This window comes from Ornithorhynchus anatinus, chromosome 14 (genome assembly GCF_004115215.2).
Source record: "Ornithorhynchus anatinus isolate Pmale09 chromosome 14, mOrnAna1.pri.v4, whole genome shotgun sequence".
In the NCBI taxonomy this organism is placed as follows: domain Eukaryota; kingdom Metazoa; phylum Chordata; class Mammalia; order Monotremata; family Ornithorhynchidae; genus Ornithorhynchus; species Ornithorhynchus anatinus.
Window position 1 is genome coordinate 40,935,455 of NC_041741.1, and position 25,524 is coordinate 40,960,978.

General features: G+C 39.9%; 1 protein-coding gene across 1 annotated transcript in view; it reads left to right on the forward strand.

Moving 5' to 3' along the window:
• Positions 1 to 25,524, forward strand: part of POLR3B (RNA polymerase III subunit B) — an 87,550-nt gene that overhangs the window by 54,396 nt on the left and 7,630 nt on the right. Inside the window, exons 21-26 of the mRNA XM_029079145.2 lie at positions 1,823 to 1,981; positions 2,999 to 3,116; positions 4,277 to 4,419; positions 19,320 to 19,423; positions 21,543 to 21,709; positions 23,583 to 23,696. Coding sequence (XP_028934978.1) covers positions 1,823 to 1,981; positions 2,999 to 3,116; positions 4,277 to 4,419; positions 19,320 to 19,423; positions 21,543 to 21,709; positions 23,583 to 23,696 — 805 coding nt within the window. The remainder of the gene's footprint in view (positions 1 to 1,822; positions 1,982 to 2,998; positions 3,117 to 4,276; positions 4,420 to 19,319; positions 19,424 to 21,542; positions 21,710 to 23,582; positions 23,697 to 25,524) is intronic.

Sequence of the window (25,524 nt, forward strand, 5' to 3'; positions counted from 1 at the left end):
CTCATCTGAGCCTCATGTGGGACATGGACTGTGTCCAACCTGATTAGCTGGTGTATGCCCCAGTGCTAAGTGTGTTATCTGGCACATAGTAAGTGTTTAACAAATACCATGAAAGAAAAGAAGTATGTAGTCATTTATTCTTTTTTAAAAATTCTGGATTATTTGGATTTTCTTTTATAGAAACACGGCATAAGGCATTGGAACGAGAAGCAGCATTGCATAGTGGATAAGAGCACAGGCCTGGGAGTTGGAAGGCTCTATGCCCGGCTCTGCCGCTTGGCTGCTGTGTGACCTTGGGCAAGTCCCTTCACTTCCCTGTACCTCAGTTACCTTATCTGTATAATGGGGATTGAGACTGGGATCCCCATATGGGACAGGGATTGTGTCCAACCCAATGTACAGTGCCCAGTACAGTGCCTGGCACGTAGTAAGTACTTAGCAAATACCATAATTATTTAAATGCAATTCTTCAAAAAAAACTGTATGTTCATTGTCATTTTTAACTTGAGGATTAGAGGATACTAGTGATGTTTTCTCAAAGGTCAGAATTTGTATTAAAAATTTCTTATTCTGTTCATACTCATGATACAGTGTTATTTTTTCAGATAAATTGGAAAAATAAAAGATCATACTTTTGGATGTAATTTTCATTTTCAAGTTTAAACCCTTGCTGCCTCTAAATCCTAAAGAATTCAGAAAGAAATACCAAGTTAAGGAAATTTGTTACGATTATTGACTTGTTTTCATAAAATAATTTTCCTCTTTCTCTTTTAATTTCTCCTGGAGAGCTCAATTTTTATAGAGAGAGATTTTGTGAGTTACCTGCCCAAAATGAAAATTGACTTCTCTAGTCGTATTCTGTTTTTCTCCCCCCACTCCAGGCATATCCACTACCTTCTCCTTCCCATCTACTAGTTGCTAAGCAGCAGTAACAGTACTCTTAGACATGTATCTATGGGGTTAATGTGTGCTACACTTAATTTATGCCCCTTTTTCCCCTAAAATGACAGCAACCATGTTTTAAAACCGGCTGTTTTTCTTTCTGATTAACTGGTAATGTTTATGTGGAAATCTGAAGCCTGTTGATGTCTATCAGAAACTATGGGATACAGTTTTATTATATAAGAGTACCGTATCTGGTTTACAGCCACCAACTACAAATGAAAAGACAATCTACGCTTCTAGGTATCTTTGTATTCTATTATTAGGGATAAAGACAAAGTTTTCTACCTAGTGGTTGTTTATGGCAATATTTTACCAAGAAAAAGATGCAATTTTCAAACCAAAACTGGTCTTTTTGCTGGTATTTATGTAGAATTTAAAGGTGTGTTACAATTAGGAACAGTAAGTTCAAGTGCAAGGAATCTGGAGGTTGTAGACTTCTCCCAAACCAAGTGAACTGTTTTTTAAGCTCATTGCTGTCACACTTCATGTACTAATGATGGTAAATACCTTCTCTTTGTCCATTCTTGGAGATTTTTTATTCCTTTACGCCCTGGAGGCCTCTAAGAGACTTTTCCTGCTCAGGAAAAAGTTTTTTTTCCTTTCTTTTTTAAGAAATCTTCTTTCATCATTTTTCATGATCTTGAACCAAATCCTCACATTTCCTGAAAGAATTCTGATTTTGCTGGACCAATGTGAGGGTTTTACTTTGCCTCACCTCGATCCTGCCTAAGGGCATGGGAAAGGAAAGTTTCCAGGGAACAAACCTTCCAGGTGAGAAGTGCGTATAAGATGGAGTTCATTCATTTTAGTATGAGTGAACATACCTATTCATTCAGTGCTATTAATGATTTTGACCCCCAGTTTTATTTCATTTTAGGTTTTGGGCGCTGCCTTGTGTATAAAAATGCCAAATGTACACTGAAGCGGTATACAAATCAGACATTTGATAAGGTTATGGGACCAATGTTGGATGCTGCCACCCGGAAACCAATCTGGCGACATGAAATTTTAGATGCAGATGGCATTTGTTCTCCAGGTACATGTCAGTGGAAAAAGAATACTTTTATATGTGATCATTACAGCACTGGGAGAAGAGTTTCAAGATATCTTCTTTAGGTCATGCTTCCATTAGGACCTTAATAAATATCAATGAATGATGATACTGAAACTAATCATACACGCAGGGAGTGTAAGCTCATTGTGGACAGAGAGCATGTATATTGCTTACAGTGGGCACTCAGTAAATACCTTTGCTATTACTAATTACTACTCGAGATTTAGGAAAAGTGGACCAAAAGAATGTGACATGATGTTTAGAAAACAAATGCCATTCTGCTGTGGTTCATCTTTGTGTTTGCAAAATACATTTTATTCAGACTTTTCTTTATAGTATATTCCAGGAAGCAGACCAGTCCTATGAATAGAGTTATTGTACTGTCCTTGAGAAGTCCTGCCCAATTGCCAACTCTTGGGCTACCTGGTTAGGAGTTAGGAGAGAGCTGTTCATCTGGAGATCTTCGTTTCTTGAAAAACACACTTCTCCATAGAAAATGTTCTTAAAATGATTAGAGACACATGTAAAATTGATGTTACCTCAGCAAAGCAATTGTAAAAGCTACCAGTTTTATGAAAAGTAAAAAGGAGATGTTGTAAGGTTCAAATGGGAGCTGCGGATGAGTTGATCTTAATTGACTTGACATTTTCTATATATTTAAGTAGAGTGAGCGATTTGAAATGAACCCTAAAAGAGATCTGAAATTATGTTGTGCACTGATGTGTCAATGCTGTTTCATGTGCCTCTGTCGATTTATTAGAAAATACTCACTTTGCCAAGTAGTTTTAATTCCTTTACTCCACTTTTTTAACAATGTGTTGCAAAAATAACAAATCTAGTTTACTCACCTCTTGCACACATGTGGTCTTTTCTCCTTTCTTCAGTTACCTCTGATAAGGCCAAACAACTTTCTTCATAGAATTAATTCTATGCTTTAATCATCTCCTACACTTTATGTGAGATACCTATATTTGTCTAACACTCTTCTCATATTCGTAGGTGAGAAAGTAGAAAACAAACAAGTGCTTGTGAACAAGTCCATGCCAACAGTGACCCAGATTCCTCTAGAGGGAAGTAATGTACCTCAGCAACCTCAGTATAAAGATGTACCAATAACGTATGTCATGGTGTAATGTTGGGCTTTACTAATATGGTAGAGAAAAGAAGAGCGGGTGGAAGTAAGAGACTCGTGAAGTGGTAGATTAGCAAACGGAAAACCCAAGGCCATATGTTCTGATCTATACTCTGCTCAGGTCTTGTTGAATGATTGTGGTAAGTCACTCACATCTAAGGAGCCCTGTGGCTGATTCAGAAAATAAAAAGAGGGCTTGATGGAAACGAGTGGAAAGGATAACTCTGATAACCTATTTGATACATTGTATGAAGAAAATTTCTTTTCTATGTCTCGAGCATCATTTGGTAAATATCAGCTCATTTTGCTAATAGTTGGGAGCTGAGCTCTGGCCCAAGGCTTCTTAGAGTACAGCAACAGCCATCTCAGGAGGGAAAGTCGGTCAGTTGGTCAGTTGTATTTACTGAACACTTACTATGTGCAGAGCACTGTACTAAGTGCTTGGGAGAGTGCAATATAACAGGCACATTTCCTGCCCACAATGAGCTTTCAATCTTCAGTCTGGAAAGTAAATCCTTTCCATAATCTCCCTTTCAAGTGAAGAATCACTTCCTGGATGGAAACTGCTTAAGCTTATCACCAACTCCTTCCCCCTCCCCTCCACCCAGCCCAGCGCAGGACATTTGAAGGGAATTTTACAGAAGCCATAGATAGCATCTGGGCAGATCGCTACCAAAGTCATATCACCTCACGGGTTGGCTCTGCACAAGCAGTTGGGGTAACATTCCAGGACTGTGGGCAAGGGGGAGGGCACAGTCTCCCACATAAGTATCCCAGGGATCCCTGCACAGGTAAGACAGCCCACTCAACCCCCCTGTAAAGGGAAGACTGTTGGGCTCAGTAACAATAGTGCCTGGTTAAAACTGGAGGCTTGGGATTCTTTTTAAAATGCCCTTATAGCTTAGGAAATATCTTGAAGGGAGTGAAACAGCTATAGGAAGTACAGATTGGATGAAGATGGGTTAAAGAAAACACAAAGCCAGACTGATGTTGAAGAAGAGTGGAACTAAGTCAAAGAATTCACTGTGGAGAAAAGAGCTAGAGATATTTGGAACGGAGTAAAGTAGAGCCTTGACCATAGTAATTTGGAGTCACGGATGATGGTTTTGGTAAGCTAACATTGTGCTTTTTTTTCCCATCGTTAGCTACAAGGGTGCCACTGATTCATATATTGAAAAGGTAATGATATCTTCAAATGCGGAGGATGCTTTTCTAATCAAAATGCTCCTAAGACAGACTAGGCGACCAGAAATTGGTGATAAATTTAGCAGTCGTCACGGGCAAAAAGGTAAATCACATTTTTGTCTTAATTGTGTTTGAAAAATGAATTTATAGTCCTGTCTTGTTTAAAATAATTTGATACTTTTGCAAAAGATATTTCCTTTTATATTAGTAAAATGTTTGTAGTTATTATTGAATGCTGCTGTGTGGTGGCTTTGAATAAATTACAGAAAAAGAGAGTTGCTAATAATTGTGGTTTTTGTTAAGTGCTTATTACGTGCCAGGCACATTACTAAGCACTGGAGTAGATACAAGGTTATCGGGTTGGACATGGTCTTTGTCCCACATAGGGCTCACAGTCTTAGTCCCCATTTTACAGATGAGATAACTGAGGCACAGAGAAGTACAGCGACTTGCCCAAGGTCACGCAACAGGAACATGCAGAGCTGGGATCAGAAGTCAGGTCCTCTGACTTCCAGGCTCTTTCTACTAGGCCACGCTGCTTTCTGGGTTGCCCTATCCTTATTGACATCCTAAGATCCATTAAGGTTGAAATCAAAGTTAACTCATGGAGCATGATTTTCAACTGGCAAAAACTTAAACATGACAGCAGTTCACACACCTAATGCTTCTTATCGGAAGGAGGCCGACTTATGAATCTCTGTATGGAACTTCATTTGGTTTAGGTGACTTTTCACCTGTAGGAAGATGTTTTCTTGCTCATTTTCCTCTTCCGAGTGGCTTTAATTTCAAGGATAAAAATCCTTGATTAATCTGGGCTCCCTTGTTAGTATGCCATGGCAAGTTCATCTGATTTACGGAGGTGAAAAAAAGAGGTTTTGAAGGCTTGGGAAAATTAATGGAAAGAAGAACACGTTTTATTTCAGCCAAGTAGAAATCTTGGTTTGTTTGCAAACTGAATGAGTTACCAGGTTGTTTTTCTGTGCTTGTTTTTGACGACATTTTGTAGGAATCCGTATTTTGCTGCAGTGGAAATCTAAATCTTTTGAATTCATTTATTTCCCCATCCTACATATTAGTTGGCGTTTTCAAAGAACTCTTGCAGATGTCAGATGTGCTTTTTCACTTAACTGAATCAATGTTGTTTTTTCCCTCAACAGCTTGTACTTTTTCTAAATACTCACTGATTCTAAATGTGTATTAATTTGCAAGGTGAGTATTGGCAGTGAGTCTCACAAGTTTTTAATCTCAGGACTGGTTTGGGAGCACCATTTGTCGATGGGAGGTATTTTGGTCATCTGCCAATACTCCAGCTCAGTGGTCAATAGGTAATATATTCTTGCCAAGAGTTTTGTAATTCCCCCTATAAATTCCTTAAGAATTCCCAGATGTTTGCCTCTCGGTGATTTGTTTACATCTAGTGTATCAGTTTGGTCTAAAATATCCTGTGTGGCAGTCATAATTAAATTAACCTATCTGCAGAAAAAAAATAGTTTGGGTGTAGCAATTTCTCTGAATCTTTCATAAAAGAAAATTCCAACCTAAAAGAATTTCTTGGCTCTCTCCTTTTCACCCTGTCAACTTTATTTCACAAATGTCAAGTGGCCCCACTGATTCCTGCTCCTTTTTGGCCTGCCTAATTTGATAGTTGCACCTAATCTGACACTTTTTATGGACTTTTTGTTCTGCAGCACACATTTTACCTGAAACTAAAATTGTGTGTTTGTAGACGTTTCCCTTCAGGCTTTTTATTTTAACAGTGGTCTTCATTTTTCCATTGTGTCCTTTTGTAAAATTAAAATTAATCGTGGTGGTGGGTTTTTGTTTACTCACTCTACTTTCCCCAGCAAAAATGTTAAATCTTAGTGAATTGTAGTCGCTATTGCAGAATGACTATCCCACATCTTCCGTTCCAAATCCTTGCCCGCTTTTTTTTAATTGGTATTTCTTAAGTGCTTACTATGTGCCAATGAAATTCAATATAATCAGTTTTCAAAATGAAATTCAATATAGCATCTTGTAGCTTCTACAAGTTGCTTCAGTGCCGTTTTACCTGACCTTACCTCCAGTACTCACGCTGATGAGTTATTCAGCCAATCTTTGGGATGATAATTGAAGTCTCCCAATTTCACCCAACATTTCCCCATCACCCTGATCTGGTCCTAGGACTATGACTATGGAATTACTGTTCAAGTTCAGAAATGCTATGTATAGAGATTGAGTGTTACTCCATATCCAGTACCATTCACTACATGTGTACTCTCAGAACTGTGGTGATTAGAAGGGGGCTGCTGGACTCTGGCAGAGAATATTGTCAGATTTAGTGTGAGTCAGCAGTCTCCCTTGATTCCTGTAGGACGAGAACAAGCAGTTTTAAAAATTAACAATACTAGTCCCCCTTGAAACATTCATCATGTGATATTCTTGCAAGGGGTGCCATGCAACTTTGAAAATCAACATAGATCTTAAGAGATGTTGTGCTGAGAACAAGTGAAAATGTTATTAAAACTTGAAAATGTTATTTGCAATCCTAGTCTTTTTTCTTTAGGCCACAGAGGCTCCCATTCAGGTACAATACTATAGTGCTGGTGAAATTTTCCCACCCAGTTCAAGTTTTCGCACCTTTCACGTTCTTCTGAACTTCTCTGTAGGGTGGCAGTAGAGGATCGTCATGAAATCGAAAGCCTTTGAGAGAATATTAATTCAAGAGTTTACGTAGAAGCCAATACTGCTACAATCTGTGCAAGCAGTATTACACTCTATGCACAGAACCAGAACAATCGCGAATGGAACCCAGTAGAGAAGCAGTGTGGCCCGGGGAAGAAAACGCTGCTCTGGGAGTCAGAGTACCTAGGTTTTAATCCCAACTCTGCCACCTGTCTGCTGTGTGACCTTGGGCACGTCACTTAACTTCTCCGTGTCTGAGTTCCCTAATCTGTAAAATGGGGATTCAATAACTGCTCCCCTCCCTACTTAGTCTGTGATCCTCACGTAGGACCCGATGATCTTGTATCTCCCCCAGTGCTTGAAGTGTAGCAAGCGCTTAACAAATGCTGTTTATTATTATTTGCTGCCGAAATGGGCAGTTAATTGAAAAGGGGTGTTCTTTTTCCTTGCATAACCTTCAACCAGCAGATATTCCCCAGCCACCAGTTCAAATGAGATGGAGGCCCAGAGATTCTTATCAGATTCTCTTTAGCCTCTATTCCAGCATGATGTCTTTTGATCAAGAGCCAGGATTTTTGTGGCCTCTACTCTGGTCTCAAAAAACTATCTGGAAGGCTGTTCCTTTGCCTGAATTAGCATTCCAGTAATAAACTTGCTTTTAGGAGGTCTCTAGTATTCCAATAGAGTATGCATTATACCTTAACATTTAAGCTCCTGTCACAATTCACCATACGTATGAGAAGGGAAAACATTTTTTTTTTTCAAGAAGAAAATGGTTGCCTGTTTTGTTAGCGCATAATCACTGGCAAGGTGGTGAGATAATTATTAGATAAATGGAACAGGCAGGGAGAAAAAGCTAAATAGAGGTAGCGCTGTGTGTGTGGGAAAGCATATATATTTTTAGTTATAAAAGAGCTTGTGAAAAAGATTGAAGAGGACAGAATGAGCGGGTAAACTGAAGCAAGAGAATAAGTAGTAATTAGTTGGGAATCAACATCAGTGCTGTGTGATAAACAATGATTGAATGGTAATTGGGCGGAGAAGGCACACTGAAGAGAGGGAAAGTGTTTTATCAGTAGCTGTTTAAAAATGTAGGCAGGCACAATAAGCAGCATCACCTTCCATGACCCCAAAAATGGAGAAGGGTTGATCAGAGGGAGCCCAGTGTGGAGGAGAAGCAGAAGAAAAGTATTTCATAAAGACGAGGGCATTACAATTGACATAAAGACTACTCAGAGCTCAGCAACAGGCGGTATTCATAGCACACTTTTTAGATAAGGGAGCCTCAATAAGCAATTTATAATTCTTTTAATCGTCTAATGAGAAATTCAAAGAGTTCCAAAGAAGTGCAGTTCTCCCTGCCTCCTTTGTGAATTCAGTTATGTATCTCACCAGTAAATGTGCAATCAGTTTACTTCAAGGAAGAGGTAGACCTTTGTTCAAGAATCTCTAGAGAAAGCCATCTTTCAGTAATTTACAAACTACTAATGGGAATGTAATTATCCATACCAGCCTTCTATGCAATACATTATTTTTTTTTTCAGCACAAAAGAAGGCTTCTTGATGTAGTTCATTTGGGAAAGGGTGCTTAAAGCTTTACTCTTTGAATATTCCCTCTGAAGTTTTCTTGTCTTCCAAGTACTTTTGAGTGGAGATATGACTTACCTGATTGGTATACAACAAGAGTCAGAAGCAGAAAATAGAAAGGAGCATGAGAGCAGGGTATCTGTGATTTCCCACTCTCTTTTCCTATCAGTGCTTTTAAACCAAATCAAAAGTTTGGATGTAGGGGGGCGGTTAGCAAAATGGGAGCACCCCTGGAATATAACATTTAGCAAAATCTCACATAAATATATTTTGAAAGAATGGATTTTCAATAAAAAGGGCAGTCATTTTATTTAAGCCTTTAGACATCTTTGGCTTATAAACTATAGCGTGTGAACATATCAAAGGTGGAGCACATTGTTTTTATCTTGAATCTTGGTTTCTCTAATGGCCGGTGCATTTGCAAGAAAGGTAAGCAGACTTCCTGCCCCGATCGTTTTATCTTGAATACTTAGAGTGAAATCATCTGTGGGCCCAAAGAAGGCTAAGGGAGAACCCAAATAAAGTTTCATCTGAGTTGCATGCAAACCAAATTATTATATTTCCAGATTTCCTCTTGCTTTCCCTGCCGGTCACAATGAGAGGAGGTTGGGGGGGGGGCGGGGATGGGGGGTGGAGAATTGGACTCCTTTGAAGTGAAAAAGCAATATATCACTCTCTGAAAGAACATTTCTCAGTCTCTCATGTGAAAAAGGATTAACACCTCCAACAAAGGTCCTGTAGATCACAGAACTAAGCAGCAATACCGAACAGTATTCCTAAGGAGAGGAAAAACTGTATTTAGGCAAGATTGTTTGAATTGGCAAACAGAAGCTTTTTAATAGCTGAAGATCTAAGATAAAGGGTTGAACCTTCTTGAAGTATCTACACTTAAACTATCCTTAAAAGATGAGGAAATAAATTTAAATTCATGAAAGATTGCCCTTGTTTTTGTAAATTAATTAAGCTATACAAAACTCTTTTATTCCCCTGATGGTAGGGCACATCACACTTGGGTTTATATAATGTCCATGTTAAAAGGGGTGATAGTCCTGAAAGGTTGATTTAGGAATTCTCCTATGTTCTTAGAAAAATTTCATTTAAAAAAGTTTAATGAATCAGTGAATTGAACGGAAAAGATTCTTTTGATTTTAGATTTCTCCTCCTCCTCCCCAACAAAAAAAAAAGCTACTTTTCTGCCATGTTAATTCTTAAGCCGTGCTGTATAGTTGTCTTTCGGTTATTCAGCATTCATCAAGGAAGCATGAGAAATAGGAAATGTTATGGGACTGCAACCATGGAAAGCTATGGGAAGAAGCCTTGTTAAAAGTACTTGATTTTTGCATGGCTTTTTTTTTCTCCTTTTAGTTTGGTTCATTACTTAAACCAAGAGTCCCTTTAGAGAATCAACAGCTATAAAGCTATAAAGTAGAAGGCAATACTAGTTAGATGCTTAGCACTGCTGGGTACTTTTAAGTACCTGATTTCTTTTGCCGAACTAGAGTGAAAGCTCCAGAAATGGGTGAGACTAATAATAATACAAACAAAAAAGACATGGTGTGATTAATGAGCTTTTAAAGCCTATTCTAAAAGTGATACTCAGATTTTTTGTTTTAACATTATTATTCGGACACAAAATCATTTTCTATCATCATCTTGATCCTTAATTATTAGGTTCACCGTTACCTACTATCGTAAGAACAAAATTGAAGAATTTTTGGTCACAAATAGCTAACAGGTAACCTCTTGACCTTTTAGTAAATACCCAGCTGAACCATTGAAATTAGGGTGGTTAGCGTTTTATGGCATAGAATAAAAATCTCCAATTCTGTTTCCAAATAGTGTATCCTGAACACATTTTATTAAGCTCTTGACACATTCAGGCATGTGTATTTTGTAAAGTTCCTATGGTTATTGTTTTACAATAGCTGCTTCCAGAAGCATTGTAAGGGTTTCAATTAATCAGCTCTTTGTGTGCTTCAGACTATGCAAATTTATCACATCAAACCATTCAACAGCTCATGGGAAAGCCTCGTACAAACTGTATTGTCTTCTAGCCCTCCTCTCATTTAGAGTGATGTTTTAATAAGAAAGCTAATCAAGTTTTCTTATGCATTATTTATCCCTTTAAATGTAAGGAAGAGCCAAATTAAAATTATGTCAAATGAGATGTGGCAAGTGATGTGAGAGATCTGGAAAGGATTCAACCTCAGAACAAAGCTAATATGATTTAATAATTTTTCCCCTCCCTTTTGGGATTGCTTAGGGTGGTGGTTTGAAAAATTAAGGTTAATTAGATCATTTAGAAGCTTTTACATTTTGATCCCAAGATCTTGATTTCTAAATCTGTACAGGTTCTCACACAGGAGCTTATACTGACCAATAACAATTGTTGCATCCTTTTAAAGATGAATTTGCTGCTATTTTGGCCCAACTCCTTCCCACCAATCTCTACATTCTGTCACCAATGAACCCTTTGCTGCCGGAAAACCCCATTTGGGGCATGAGAGGGTTAAAATTCTTATAAGAATTGTACTGATGGTACATGACCTAACAAGGCCACCTAGTAGTGGACTTTGCCTTCCTTCCTCCCCTCCTCCCACCCAACCCCTGCAAATCAGCAGAAATTAATACCACTGATGCTGCTTCTTACTTTAGTTTGGCCCTTATGCCTACCAATGAACCTTCCCTGCAGTGAGTAATTAAAAATTTGTATGACAAAGATAATAATAACACCAGGTGTGATTCCATGAGCAGCATGGAGTTGTAGATAGAGTATGGGCCTGGGAGTCAGAAGGTCATGGGTCCTAATCCCAGCTTGGCCACTTGTCTGCTGTGTGACCTTGGGCAAATCACTTCACTTCTCTGGGCCTCATTACCTCATCTGGGAAATGGGGATTGAGACTCTGAGCCCCACATGGAACAGGGACTGTGTCCAACCCGGTTTGCTTGTATCCACCCCAGTACAGTGTCTGGCACACAGTAAGCACATAACAAATATCACAATTATTATTATTATTATTATTATTGCTCTAGTAACTTTCCCAAACTTCTCTTTGGCTATTAGTTCACCAGTCCTCATAACCCAATTATCAAATGGAAAAATATAATTATCCCCATTTTTCAGATATCTCCATTTCTAGAAAATTAGTGGTAAGCCTAAGAGTGGATCACAGGTCCTATCAGATCACATACCTTTCTAATTTCACAGGACTTTTAAAAGTTACCTGATTGGAAGTAGCACCGTGATCCAGAGGAAAGAGCCCAGGCCTGGGGGTCAGAGATCCTGCCCCCCATCATTTGCCTGCTGGGTGTCCTTGGGCAAATCACTTAACTTCTCTGGGCCTCAGTTTCCTCATCTGTAAATGGGGATTCAATATATATTCTCCCTCCTACTTAAACTGGGAGCCGATATGGGACAGGGACTGTTTCTGACCTGATTAATCTCTCTATCCCAGCACTTAATACAGTGCTTAGCACATAGTAAGTGCTTAACAAAATCACAGTTATTAAGAACAGGTGGATAAATCTTTTATCCTTATTTTTTTTAAGCAAACAACGATACTTAAAAGGAATTTACCCTATTTAGGGAAAAGAGAAATTATCAAGTGTAGAAAAGTAACATATGTTGCCTCAGTAAGCACAAGTTCAAATGTCTTTTAGCCCACAGTTTTTTAAAAAATTAAGAAATTTTCTAAGGGAGCTAAAGGAAAGGGATAAAATATATTGCTATTCATGGCATTGTACTAATTAAATCATTTGAGTTATTACTGGGTAATAGTGAGTTTCCATGCTACAGTATTTTCCATTTTTAGCTGAGTATAAAAAGCCATGAGGGAGATCACTTCCACCACTCTTCCATGCAGTCAGTCAATCAGTTGAATTTATTGAGTGCTAACTGTGCGCAAAGCACTGTACTGAGTGGTTGGAAAAGTACAGTATAACACTGGTAGACATGTTCCCTGGCCACCGTGAGCTTACAGTCGAGAACACAGTCCAAACTTCACTATGCTACACGGATTATTTTTCTACAGAAACGTGCAGGACATGTCACCCTGCTCCTCAAAAAAACTCCAATGGTTGCCCATCCACCTCCATATCAAACAAAAACTCCTCACCCTTGGCTTTAAAGCAGTTCATCACCTTGCCCGCTCCTACCTTACTTTGCTTCTCTCCTTCTACAACCCAGCCCTCACACTTCGCTCCTCTAATGCTAACCTTCTCAGTGGGCCTCGATCTCACTGTCCACCTCTTGCTCACGTCCTGCAATGCCCTCCCTCCTCAAATCTGACAATTACTCTCCCCGCCCCCTTCCCCCAACCCCTTCAAAGACTTATTGAAGACTGTGAGTTTATGGTGGGCAGGATTATGTCTGTTGTTATATTGTACTCTCCCAAGTGCTTAGGGCAGTGTTTTGTACACAGCAAACAATAAATACAATTAAATGAATGAATGAAGGCACATCTCCTCCAAGAGTCCTTCCCAGTCTAAGCCCCACTTTTCCTCATCTCTCATTCCCTTTTGCATGGCCCTGACTTTCTCCCTTTGCTCTTCCCCTCTCCCAGCCCCACAACTCTTATGTACATATCCATAATGTTTTTTATTTGTATTGACGTCTGTCTCCACCCCCCGGACTGTAAACTCGTTACGGGCAGGGAATGTCATTTTTTATTTTTGTATTGTACTTTCCCAAGCGCTTAGTACAGTGCACACAGCAAACTCTCAGTAAATATGATTGAATGAATTGATAGGATGTAGCAACCTCATTCAGCAGAAGCCCTGCTATGGGATTCAATTCTTAGCTCAGTGGGATGAAGATCTAAAAATGTCCTTATTATATTTTTGTGGGTTTAGTGTGATGAGGATAGTCTTTTGGTGACCCTCACACCCCTTTGGTGAAATTTCAGCAGCAGTAACGTCATCTTCAAATCTATCTCTGTATTTACATATATATGTAGATTCCATTAGAAGTTTAATATAGAGAACAAGAAAATATACTGTAAACTGTATGACAGTCCATTAATATCATTAATTTTTCTACCACTTGGCTTCTAAAGTTTCCTCACCTTTTAACCAGGAATTAACCAAGTTCCCAATTTTGAGGGGAAAAAATAAGCAAGATTTTAAAGATTTCGAAACCCTCCACCGAAACATCGAGCACTACAAAAATGCTAAATAATAAGTGTAACCAGATATTTTTAATGAGAACCAGCTATCAGCAATCTCAGAAATGACACTGCTATCAGATTAACACATATGAGTTATAAAATTAGTTCTCAAAGATGCGGCTATTACATTGGGTTCAGCACAAAGATGTGACATTGAAAGTGTTTCTGCCTCTCCCACTTGTAACATTTGAAATCGAATCTGACCTAATTGTAACAGTGTGAAACTCTTAACTGGAGGGTAACCTGCAATGGAGAATTCTATATGTTGGAAGGGTCCTGAGAAAGTAAATTGCATTTTACAATGGAAAATGTCTTCTAGGAAGATCAAATGATTCATCATATTAAATAGGGTTTATTTCATAAAGAATAACAGTTTGCTTAATTTTAAGGCAAATCCAAATGGATATTTTAAATTAACCTGGGATTGATTGCCCTGTTTCTGGGGGAGGTGGATCAAATTGTATAGGATAAATTTAGTGTTCTTCATTTTTCCAAATGTGGTTTGGTAATTGGGATTAGGTTATTTAATGCCCCAGACTCTGTGTTTTAACAAATCTGAAATTTAGGCAAATGAGCATTTAACGACTAGGTGTGCTTTCCTGTTACCTGTTTTCATTTTAAAATCTGTGTTTAGTTGAGCTCATTTTCTAATTAATTTTTGTTTATTAAGCCATGTGCTTGGGCTGCAGACAATGGTGTTGAAAGATCAGTGCAAGGAAGACGTGAAATTTTATTTTAAGATCCAGAATGCTGGGAAAACACTTAAAATACGAGTGCATTCTTTTCCCTACATTTTCTGTTAGATATAATTTACATGTGGTTCTCTCTCCCTTTGAGTTTTCAGATTATTTTTCATACTTTGAATATCATTTACATTTTTACATGGTCATTACAGTTTTTACAAATGCCCATAAATATAAGGAGTGTAAATATTTTATTGAGAGGGTTTTAGTGCCCTTGGAGGTAAGGAAATACCGGCTACAAAGTTTCTAGGAAAAGGGAAAATGTATTTCCAGTTATAATCCGGGGACTTCACATTTTAAACATTTAAAATATGGAATTAAGATTGGAAATTTATTATTTAAATCCAAACTTGCAAGGTGGTTTAGGAAGTTTGAGATCATCACATTCTGTCTAAATATTTTGTTTTAACTTCTAAGCTCATTATGCCCTCTTTGTGTTAACTTGTATTAAAATCTGTCAGCTATGACTGGTCTCATAAGCACAGTCAGCGGACCAGAATAAGTTAATTATTTACTTGTGTCACTAGTGCTCTTCATCTAATGAAATGCACAGCTGTGTTAGATCTGCAGTTGGATGTGTAGATTCCATTGTCATACGAAGTCAGCAGAGGGTAGAAGCCGCTATGATGGAGAGCCCTCAGTTCTTTCTGCTGTTCTGCCTTTCTGTGTCGATTTCATGGATCTTTTATCATTCACTTTCACACAAAACAAACAACACAGGGCTGTCTGCTATGGGAACCATCTTGGCATATAAAAGGGTTTTCAGAGCTTAAAGTAATTTTAGGTTAGCGAAGATTTAATTTTTGGCTTACAGGTGCCCTTGATCCAGATGCAACCCGGAACATTCCTCGAAGGGAATAAAAAACCCTAAACCGTATATTTTGTTAAGGCCAGTACCTAAAGGACCTAAGAAAAGGGAGTGTAAAACATTTTAAGCAGAGGTCAACAAACATGACTCAAAAAGAATTTGGGGATGTAGGGGGATTAAGATTCATCGTGGCAATGGAGTTAAACCAAATTTTGGTTAAATTGTCGGGGGAGAGTTTATATCAAAAGGCAATGGATCAGTTCCCTTTCTTCTCCATCCCTCCCCCATTATTTACTGGGTTAGTTACCCTTGCACCTTTTCCCCCCAAACCCTCCCGCCTCCACCTTTTCTTGTTAGAGAGTGAACAAGCTGCTGCCTCCTGAGAAGACGCCAATATCCCCCCGTGAATTAACTGGTTAGTGGGCTGCATCTTTGAGGTTTTGGTTGTGTTTTTTTTCCTATTTAGCAATGTAGCTTCACCCTCACTCTCACCACCCCCACCAAGTCAAAAATATATACACACTAATAGGAGACTTAGGGGCAGCCTCCTTGGTGACCGCAGTTTTGAACTTTCTGTGTGCAGAGTATCGGCGTCAGAGCACCTAAACTAAAAATGTGATGTCTTGTTAAACTAGTCTTCCCAGTATTTCTAATGTTTAATAAACAGGATTTGACAGGAACACAGGGTTATGGTTTGGAATTTGTTTGGAATGAATTAAAGGGGGAGTGTGTACCATTCATTTGGGTGGTTTAAATCTTAGCAAACCTTAAAAGCTGATTCTTACCTTTCAAAGTCTAGGAGGACTTAAATGGTCATGTATTTAAATATATGTAGCATATGTACACACACAGAAAGTATTGATTTAAAATCCAAGCATAAATGAATCACAAACCCACACTCCCCTGTTTTTTGTATTTAATTACATTTTCCAAACTTCCCTGCGATGGGTCAGTGCCTTCTACAAATCAAAAGATATTAAGCAATGTAATGATATTTTTATTCAAATTTCATCCCTTTTGAAAATAGGATTTGGGGCACAAGCCATGATTCAAAATTATTTTGTAAATCCATTAGCATGATGGAGAACAAGTCTACAGAATGAATTTTATAACAACATATGTAAACTGATATTTAGAAGTGAAAAATGAGGGGTACTAAAATGTATTCATTTAGCATTTTTTTGTGGGTAAAAATATTACTAAGTATCAATAGGTATCCCACCAGTGAAAAAGAATTGTCTTTATAAAAAATTTATTTCTCATTTTCAGTCAGGTTAAACCTATCTCAATACATTTAAACAATAGTTCTCATCCCAACTCGTGCTTTTCAGAACGGCTGATACCTGAAAGATAAAGATTGCTCTTTTGGTTAATATTATTCTGATTTTATCAAGCATTGATAATGCTAGCAAGAAGTTTGGTACGTTGAATTGCAAGCTGGAGCAGCGGGGATTGGTGGAAGGTGGAAGATTTAGCTGTTTTATGCTTGGTTTTCTCATTGATCTTCACTTTCTTCTGGTAAAACATGTGCAGAGTGTTGGAGATCATGCCGGCATTAATTTCCTTGTTAGGCCTTACAATTTAAATCAGTAACATACTTCCTAATGTAATTTCACATGAAAATAATTCCAACTCAAGATGAAATCTTTCTCCTCCTCTCTAAATCTAACCCCTCCATCTGTGCTTCTGACCCCATCCCTTCATACCTTTTTTTAAAATACCCCTCCTTCTTTCCTCCTTGATTGCCATCTTCAACTGTTCACGTTCAGACAGTTGTTTCTCCTCTGCTTTCAAACATGTCTATATATTTCCTATCTGAAAAAAAGAACCCTCCCTTGACCCCACAGCTCCCTCCAATCTGGCGTCCGCCCCCTTCGCTCCACAGAAACAGCCCTCTCTGAGATAACTAATGACCTCCTTCTTGCCGGATCTGACCGCCTCTACTCCATCTTAATCCTCCTAGAGTTCTCAGCTGCCTGTGACACTGTAGACCACCTCCTTCTCTTTGAGATTTTCTGACACTGTCCTCTCTTGGTTCTCCTCCTATCTCTCTGACAGCTCCTTCCCAGCTTCTTTTTCTGGCTCCTCCTCTACCTCCCACCCTCAGACAGTAGGGGTCCCTCAAGGCTCAGTTCCAGGTCCCCTTCTACTCTCCCTCTACTCCCACTCCCTTGGAGAACTCATTCACTCCTATGGCTTCAATTACCTTCCCTATGCAGATGATTTCCAAATCTACATCTCCAGCCCTCCCCTCTCTCCTTCCCTGCAGTATTGCATTTCCTCCTGCCATCAAGACATATCTGCTTGGATGTCCCGCCTACACCTCGAATTAAGCATGTCTAAAATTGAATTCCTCATTTGTTTTCCTTTAGTGGTATTTGTGAAGCATATAGTATATGCCAGGCAGTATTCTAAGTGCTGGGGTAGATACAGGTATCAGGTTGGACAGTGTCCCACATGGGACTCACAGTCTTAATCCCCATTTTACAGATCAATTAACTTAGGCACAGAGAAGTGAAGCGACTTGCCCAAGATCACACACCAGACAAGTGGTGTAGCTGGGACTAGAACCCCAGTTCTTCTGACTCCTAGGCCCGTGTTCTGTCCACTAGGCCTGGCTACTTCCCTTTATCTGTCCTCCCCCCATCTTTTCTGTCACTTTAGACAACACCACTATCCTCCCTACCTCACAAGCCCGTAACCATCGCTTGGTTCTCGGCTCATCTTTCTCATTCTACCCACATATTTGCTCTGTCATCAAATCCTGTTGGTCCTACCTTCAATCATTGCTAAAATCTGCCCTTTCCTCTTCATCCAAACTGCTACCATGCTGATCCAAGCACTTATCCTATTCTGCCTTTACTATTGCATCTGCCCCCTTGCTGACTTCGTGGCCTCCTGTCTCTCCCCACTCCAATCCATACTTCACTCTGCTGCACGAATCTTTTATCAACAAAAAACATTCAGTTCATGTCTCCCCATTCCTCTCGAACCTCCAGTGGCTGCCCATCCACCTCTGTGTCAAACAGAAACTCCTTAACATTGGCTTTAAAACAATCAGCTCACCCCACCCTACCTCACCTCACTAATCTCCTACCACAGCCCAGCCCGCACACTCCACTCCTCTAACACCAATTTACTCACTGTTCTCTGATCTCGTTTATCGCACCTCTGACCCCTTTCCCACATCCTCTCCCTAGCCTGGAACTCCCTCCATATGCGCCAGACCATCACTTTCTCCACCTTCAAATTATATATTATAAATTACCTATTTATTCATATTAATGTCTGTCTCCTCCCTCCCCCGCCAGACTGTCAACTCATCATGGACAGAGAATGTGTCTGCTAACTTTATTGTATTGTACTCTCCCAAGCGCTTAGTACAGTGTTCTGCACATAGTAAGCACTCAATAAATGCAATTGATTGATTGATAATGCCTTGCCACAGGTTAATCTCTACAAAAGAAGTAGCACTACCAGCCCAGCAGATTACTTGCATCTGTGCTCCTGGAGATGTTTACATATCAAATAATTCAAATAGTTATTAAAGTAATTGGAAATTAGATCCAAAAATATCTCCCTAGATCAGTCACCCAATCGTATTAAACAGTACTCCAATCTCCATTTCTGAGGCAAGGAAATTTTGCTCCTGGGTTGGCTATTGAACAGAAAATTTAACAGTATAAGGGAGAGAGAGGGTTGAAGATTTGAGCTTTCAGTAACATTGGCAAATTGGAACTTGCCAGTATTCCATCTCTTCCCTGCAGTAAGGATTTGGGGTTTGTGAGCAAGTTGGTTTGATGTCACATAAAGGGAAATACCAGTTTTAGTTTTCACCCAATATGAGAAGAGGCGGGGCCTTGATAGGGCAGACTATCAACATGAATGGGAATTGTTGTGTGGGCAGTTGTGAGAGACCCTGGTCAGTGGCACCGGTGTGGACATGGAGATTGGCGAATAGAACATTCCAATGGGATATCCCATTTGCGTCCTATCCTGATTTGCTTTAATGAATGAACTATTTTTAATCTTCTAGGTGTATGCGGATTGATCGTTCCTCAGGAAGACATGCCATTTTGTGATTCCGGAATCTGTCCTGATATCATAATGAACCCTCATGGTTTCCCATCACGCATGACGGTCAGTTGCTTTAACATTTGATGATGTGCTTCTTTGAAAATGAAAGGCAGATAAGCTGTTGAGCCACAGAAATCATACAAGACCGAAGTTGTCAGCCCACTCAGCAATGCTGTCTAAGCCTTTTTTTTAAAAAAAAAATACCCATTCACTTGGTGTTTATAGGATATTTTATGATCATACATAGCCCCCCGGGTAGGAATCACTGTATTTCATGTCAATAATTAACATGTAAATTGTGTTTGATCATCTCAGCACCCTAAACACAAACAGAAAGTTCACTTGGGTAGGACATATTTTAGTCCCTGGGCACAGGCTCCATTTCAGGATTGTGGTCCTTGTTGGGTTTTTTTTGTTGTTGTTTCTTATGGTTTCTGTTAAGCACTTACTATGTGCCAGGTACTTTACTAAGCACTGGGAGAGATACAAGCTAATCAGGTTGGACACAGTCCTTTCCCCACATAGGGCTCACGTTGTATCCCCATTTTACAAATTAGGTAACTGAGGCCCAGAGAAGTGAATTGACTTGCCCGAGGTCACATAATAGACACATAGAGCCGAGATTAGAACCCACATCTTTCTGCCTCTCAGGCCTGTGCTCTATCCACTAGGGCCATGCTGCTTCTCGTATTGGGTCCTTCTCCAGAAAAATAACGATGATGATGGTGGTGGTATTTACTAAGTGTTTACTATATGACACACATTGGTGCTAGGTAGTGGGACCTGCACGCTACGAGATAATCAGATCAGACACCATCCCTGCCCCTGACAGAGCTCATAACCTAATTGCCTCAAATATTAGAAAATACACTTGCTTTTTCATTTTGAGGCATAATTGATTTGTTTAGTATCATCAAAGATAAACAGCAGGTGTCCTCAACCACTTAAATGTAAAACTTCAAAATCTGAAAAGAGCCACAGTGTTGGAATATTTTTAATTGAGCCCAGAGATTTACTTTTTAAAGAAATAGCAGCGTTTGGTCCTTTGGTATATACTGTATGCAACTCTTAGCTTGCTTTTCTTCCTTATCTGTCCCCTGTCCTCTGTTCTGCCTTCACAGTCTGTCACTAGCAGCCTCCCTCTGTCCCAATCCTTTTGTTTGCCCTAGCAACCCAGTCTAAACCATGTCCTGGATCTCATATTTCCTGTCTCTGCTTTGAAAGTGACAGGCGCGTTTTTAAGTGCACCGACTGTCCTTAAAATAAAAAAAAATGGTGTGCCCTAGTGATAGCATTAAGTTTTCACTTATAAGAGAGTAAGAGAGCTCTCTGAGGGACAGGGACCAGGTCTAATTCCCAGCTCTTGTATTCTCTCCTAATACTCAGTACAGTGCTCTGCACACAGTAAGGCTTAAATTATATTAGTACTTCTGCTATTGCTATTAAATGGCAGAACTCCCTTCTAACCCTCAGTGTTCTTGACTGTCGTTGGAAATGTTGTATAAAACTTCTGCGGACTACCCACGTAGGTTCATGAATACCACTTTTCTGAATGAATTGGGCCCTTTCTTTAGGATAGCATGGAGAGGCATTAAGACCCATTAGTGTGAGGTTAGAACTAGGAGCCAGGTGACCTGAGTTTTATTTCTGGCTCGGTACAAGAAGGTAAATGAGGAAAACACTGTAAAGAACAATACTTCTTCTTGTTTGGAAATAATGTCTGTATTAGAAACACGTGCTTGCATTTGAAAGCAAGCAAACTTTAAAGTGACACTGTAAACATCGCACTGTTTTCATCTAAAATATCTTGTAGAGTCCAACCATTGCAACAGATATCAAAGGTAAAGATTATAAGGCTCCCAGTAAGATTATACTGTAAAATCTGTTTATATGATGTGCACCGATCGCTTTCAGATTCGTTGCTTTTATGTTTAACCTTCTAAATCACTCTGAGTACTGAATCTGTGCCAGGTTTGAAAACATTACCAAAGAATGTAAAGACTGTTTTATTATTGTGAAGATTAAATGAGTTATCAGGAGACTATTCAAGATTAGGGCACTAGGCAGAGTTCAGCATTTGAATCTATTAAAATGGGGAAAGAGATCCACGGTGGTTTTTTAATTCAAAATTTGAATTTCTCTGTTTTCTGTTTTCCTTGGTTAACTCACTATTCCTTTCTAGGTGGGGAAACTGATTGAACTGTTGGCTGGAAAGGCTGGAGTTCTTGATGGCAAATTTCATTACGGAACAGCATTTGGAGGGAGCAAAGTTAAGGACGTTTGTGAAGACCTTGTTCGCCATGGTTATAATTACTTGGGCAAAGATTATGTAACATCTGGGATCACCGGGTAAGAATTGTTTGCACAAGTTTTTGTACTCTGGAATAGGAAAAATGATGTAGGTAGATAGATTAGAGCATTCGTGAGGCAGTAAGAACTACACTTGAATTGTTTCTCAGAGCGGTGATGGTTTCGGGGGGCTTTGAGTAAGGGGTGGGCTGTAGTCTGTTGGACTTGGGTAGGGAGGGAGTTACAAGCTGGGTGATACAAATGAGTGAGAGGGCAAATGGGCAAGTCAGGGGCGAAAGGGGCAGTTAGGAGAAGCAAAGAGAGTGGATTGGGGAGAAGCAGATGAAGAGAACAGATACATAAGGTGGGGTGATTTCGTGCAGAGTCTTAGAGCTTCCTTGAAGCCAATCATATGTCCCTTTGCCACCCCCGGCCCCATCTCTGGACACACTGAAGCAATCAAAAGTTTATGTATGTAAGGACATACACACACGTGCTCCCCATGTCCACACAGGCATATGTGGATATTTTGGTGGGGGCATGCTAACTGAAGAGATTTTTACTTTTCTAATTTTATTTTCCCTGCTCCTTTTAAAAACACCATAGGTGTGTGTGTGTAAAGTGAAGACAGTAAATGCATGAAGAATCTAGGTGCTGTTGCTGTCTGTTGGTATATTTAGTAGCTTTATAGGCAACTAAACCTGGTGATTTTTGCCTGGTTTGAGAAATGTTAACCTTTTCAATCCAGTTCTGCCAACAGGATAGGCCATGTCCATGACCAAACGCAAACCAGTCTGGGTTTAATTGAACTAGCGCTCCATTCTCTTCCTCTTGAAGCAATGTTAATGAGAGGTCGGATTTTCTCTAGATCATTTTCATACAGCATCGTGTACAATTTTGGCACTCTAAGCTGCTAATTATATGAGTACATTCTGTGTATCTGACATTAATAGCACAGGAATAGATGAGGTGCTTTTTAGTTAAGATTATTCACCTTATGTTTCAATGTCATGCCTAGCAGGCAGATACAGAAATGGTTCTTATCCACTCAGCACATCTGCCACTCTCCTGCCGAGCATCCCCCTGTCCACTAAGCTGGAAATGGGTTGGAGTGCATCGAATGGGTCAAAATGAGATACGGAGATGCTGATTCTAACCCAGGGCTTAGCACAGTGTGTGTTCATAGATAGGAGCTTATTACTTAATGCCAAATACCCTACACAGTCGTGGGGTCATTCCAACACTGAGGCTTAAATCATAAAGGACACACAGAGGTGGAAGGTGGCGGGGGGCGGGGGAAGGAGAGGGGGATCTTCAACCTATTAGATTGAGTTTTGTTGGACTATGTATTTTTACCAAGGAAACTGTATGGATACACTACCAGAACAATTGCTGATGGAGGTGGGGAGTTCTGGGAAAGATGTATCCATGGTGTCGTTACGGCTCGGACACGACTCGACAGCACTAGATAACAACAGCTCCACTATCTAAAATGGCTGCAGAGAAGGGAGGAAAGGGCAGTCGTAGGGTAGAGGCACCTGCTCGCTGCACTTCACAAACAGAGCAAGCTCTTTCTGTGTGCACCCTGACCTTGAGTTGTGTTTTCTGTTTTATTTCTCTAGATTGTAAGCTCCTCGCGGACAGGGAACGTGTCTACCAGTTCTGTTACAGTGAACCCTCCCAAACCTTTAGTAGAGTCCTGCACACAGTAAACGCTCAATAAATGCAATGCATTGATTTGTTAGACACTCTTCAATCCATCCATGCCTGGTTTTGTCTACCTCGATTTAAAGCTGTCAGGGTTATTCGAGTCCGAGTTATTCAAAACAGCTTCTGCCAGTGTTTCTCTCTGTAGAAAGTATTTGTTTTCTCTAATTTCTCCCCCCCTTTTTGGATAAAATCACCTTAACCAGAAACTCTGATTTTTCTTTAGTGAACCCTTAGAAGCGTATATCTACTTCGGTCCAGTGTACTATCAGAAACTGAAACATATGGTGTTGGATAAGATGCACGCGAGAGCACGGGGTCCCAGAGCAGTTCTTACCAGGTGAGGTTAAAGCACGTGTCCGGAAGCTGACTGGGCTCAGCAGTGTGGGACCTGAACATCTTCATTTTACCGGCTACTCATGTGGAATGTGCTGTTCTGCCTAATTACAGGCATTTGCGTTGACTTTCTGTTTTGCTCTTTAAGGAATGAAACATTAATTGGGGATGAAGCAGCGTGGACTAGTGGATAAAGCATGGACCCGGGATTCAGAGAATCTGGGTTCTTATCCCGGATCCACTGTTTGTCTGCTGTGTGACCAAGGGCAGGTCATTTCACTTCTCTGTACCTTGGTTACCTCATCTGGAAAATGGCGATTAAGACTGTGAGCTCCATCTGGGACATGGACTGGGTCCAACCTGATTAGCTTGTATCTACCCCAGCACTTAGTACAGTGCCTGGCACATAGTGAACGCTTAACAGATACCATAAAAAAAAGTGAGAGGCCACTTTGAATTTCACAGATAACTATGTGAGAGAAGAAAATGGCAAAGTGTAGGTTCAGGAGCACTAGGCCAAAACTACAGTGGATTCTGTTTATGCCACCCTAATATCCAGTAGCCTTTTACTTTAACCAATTTTCAAATGAGCATGTTTCTAGAGATAAGGGTTTATGTTCTTACCTGTAAAGTTAAGGATGCAGCACTATCCCTGCTGAAGCCTGGGAATGAGTTGCCGCAGATAGACAATCATGGCACACTGTAAGGAGCAGCGTGGCTCAGTGGAAAGAGCCCGGGCTTTGGAGTCAGAGGTCATGAGTTCGAATCCCAGCTCTGCCACTTGTCAGCTGTGTGACTGTGGGCAAGTCACTTCACTTCTCTGGGCCTCAGTTACCTCATCTGTAAAATGGGGATTAAGAGTGTGAGCCCCACGTGGGACATCCTGATTCCCCTGTGTCTACCCCAGCGCTTAGAACAGTGCTCGGCACATAGTAAGCGCTTAACAAATACCAACATTATTATTATTATTATTAATCCAAAAAGAAGTAGCTCATTTTGAGCAGAATTTTGTAAAGACTGAGGTAAAAGCGAAAACTGTATCAGGTACTACAAAACAACAAATCAGCACAAGAGAGACAGCCTTTGTGTGAACACAGTCCACCGCAGTACTGAATCGGCCTTTTCAGTCACACATTCCTCCACAGGTGAATTTCAATGTCCGTGATGACTTCTTTGAATATAAAAGATAATGTTATATGGGATTTATGTGTGTGTGTGTTTATGATGTTAAGGACAGATATGTTGCTCAGATTTTCAGTTACATACCAATTAGTGCCAAAATTTCAGATATTAATAACCTTTGCTTAAACTGACTTCACTGAAGCCTGCTGGCAAACTATGTTGAATCTTGACACGGTGAAGTGGGATGGAGAGAGGGGGATGAAGCAGCTGTTTTTTTACAGTGGGAAAGGTGTAGTTGACTCAATCCTTTGACCCTTTGATATGAAGCAAATGCATATGTCTTTTGAAATGATAGACATATGTGTTCCAAAAACTGCTGGAGGGGGGGAAGAAAAAGGCTAGAGACTATAAAGACAGTAACCACTTCTGCAAGAAGACTACTATTGTTGAGTTTGTAGCTTTTCCTCCCCCTCAGCTTCTATTTAAATGAGTAAAGACAACCATAAAGCTACTTGAGAACAAGATAAATGTAGTAGTAATTACTTCCTATGCTAGCTAATAATAATAATAATGTTGGTATTTGTTAAGCGCTTACTATGTGCCGAGCACTGTTCTAAGCACTGGGGTAGACACAGGGGAAGCAGGTTGTCCCACGTGGGGCTCACAGTCTTAATCCCCATTTTACAGATGAGGGAACTGAGGCACAGAGA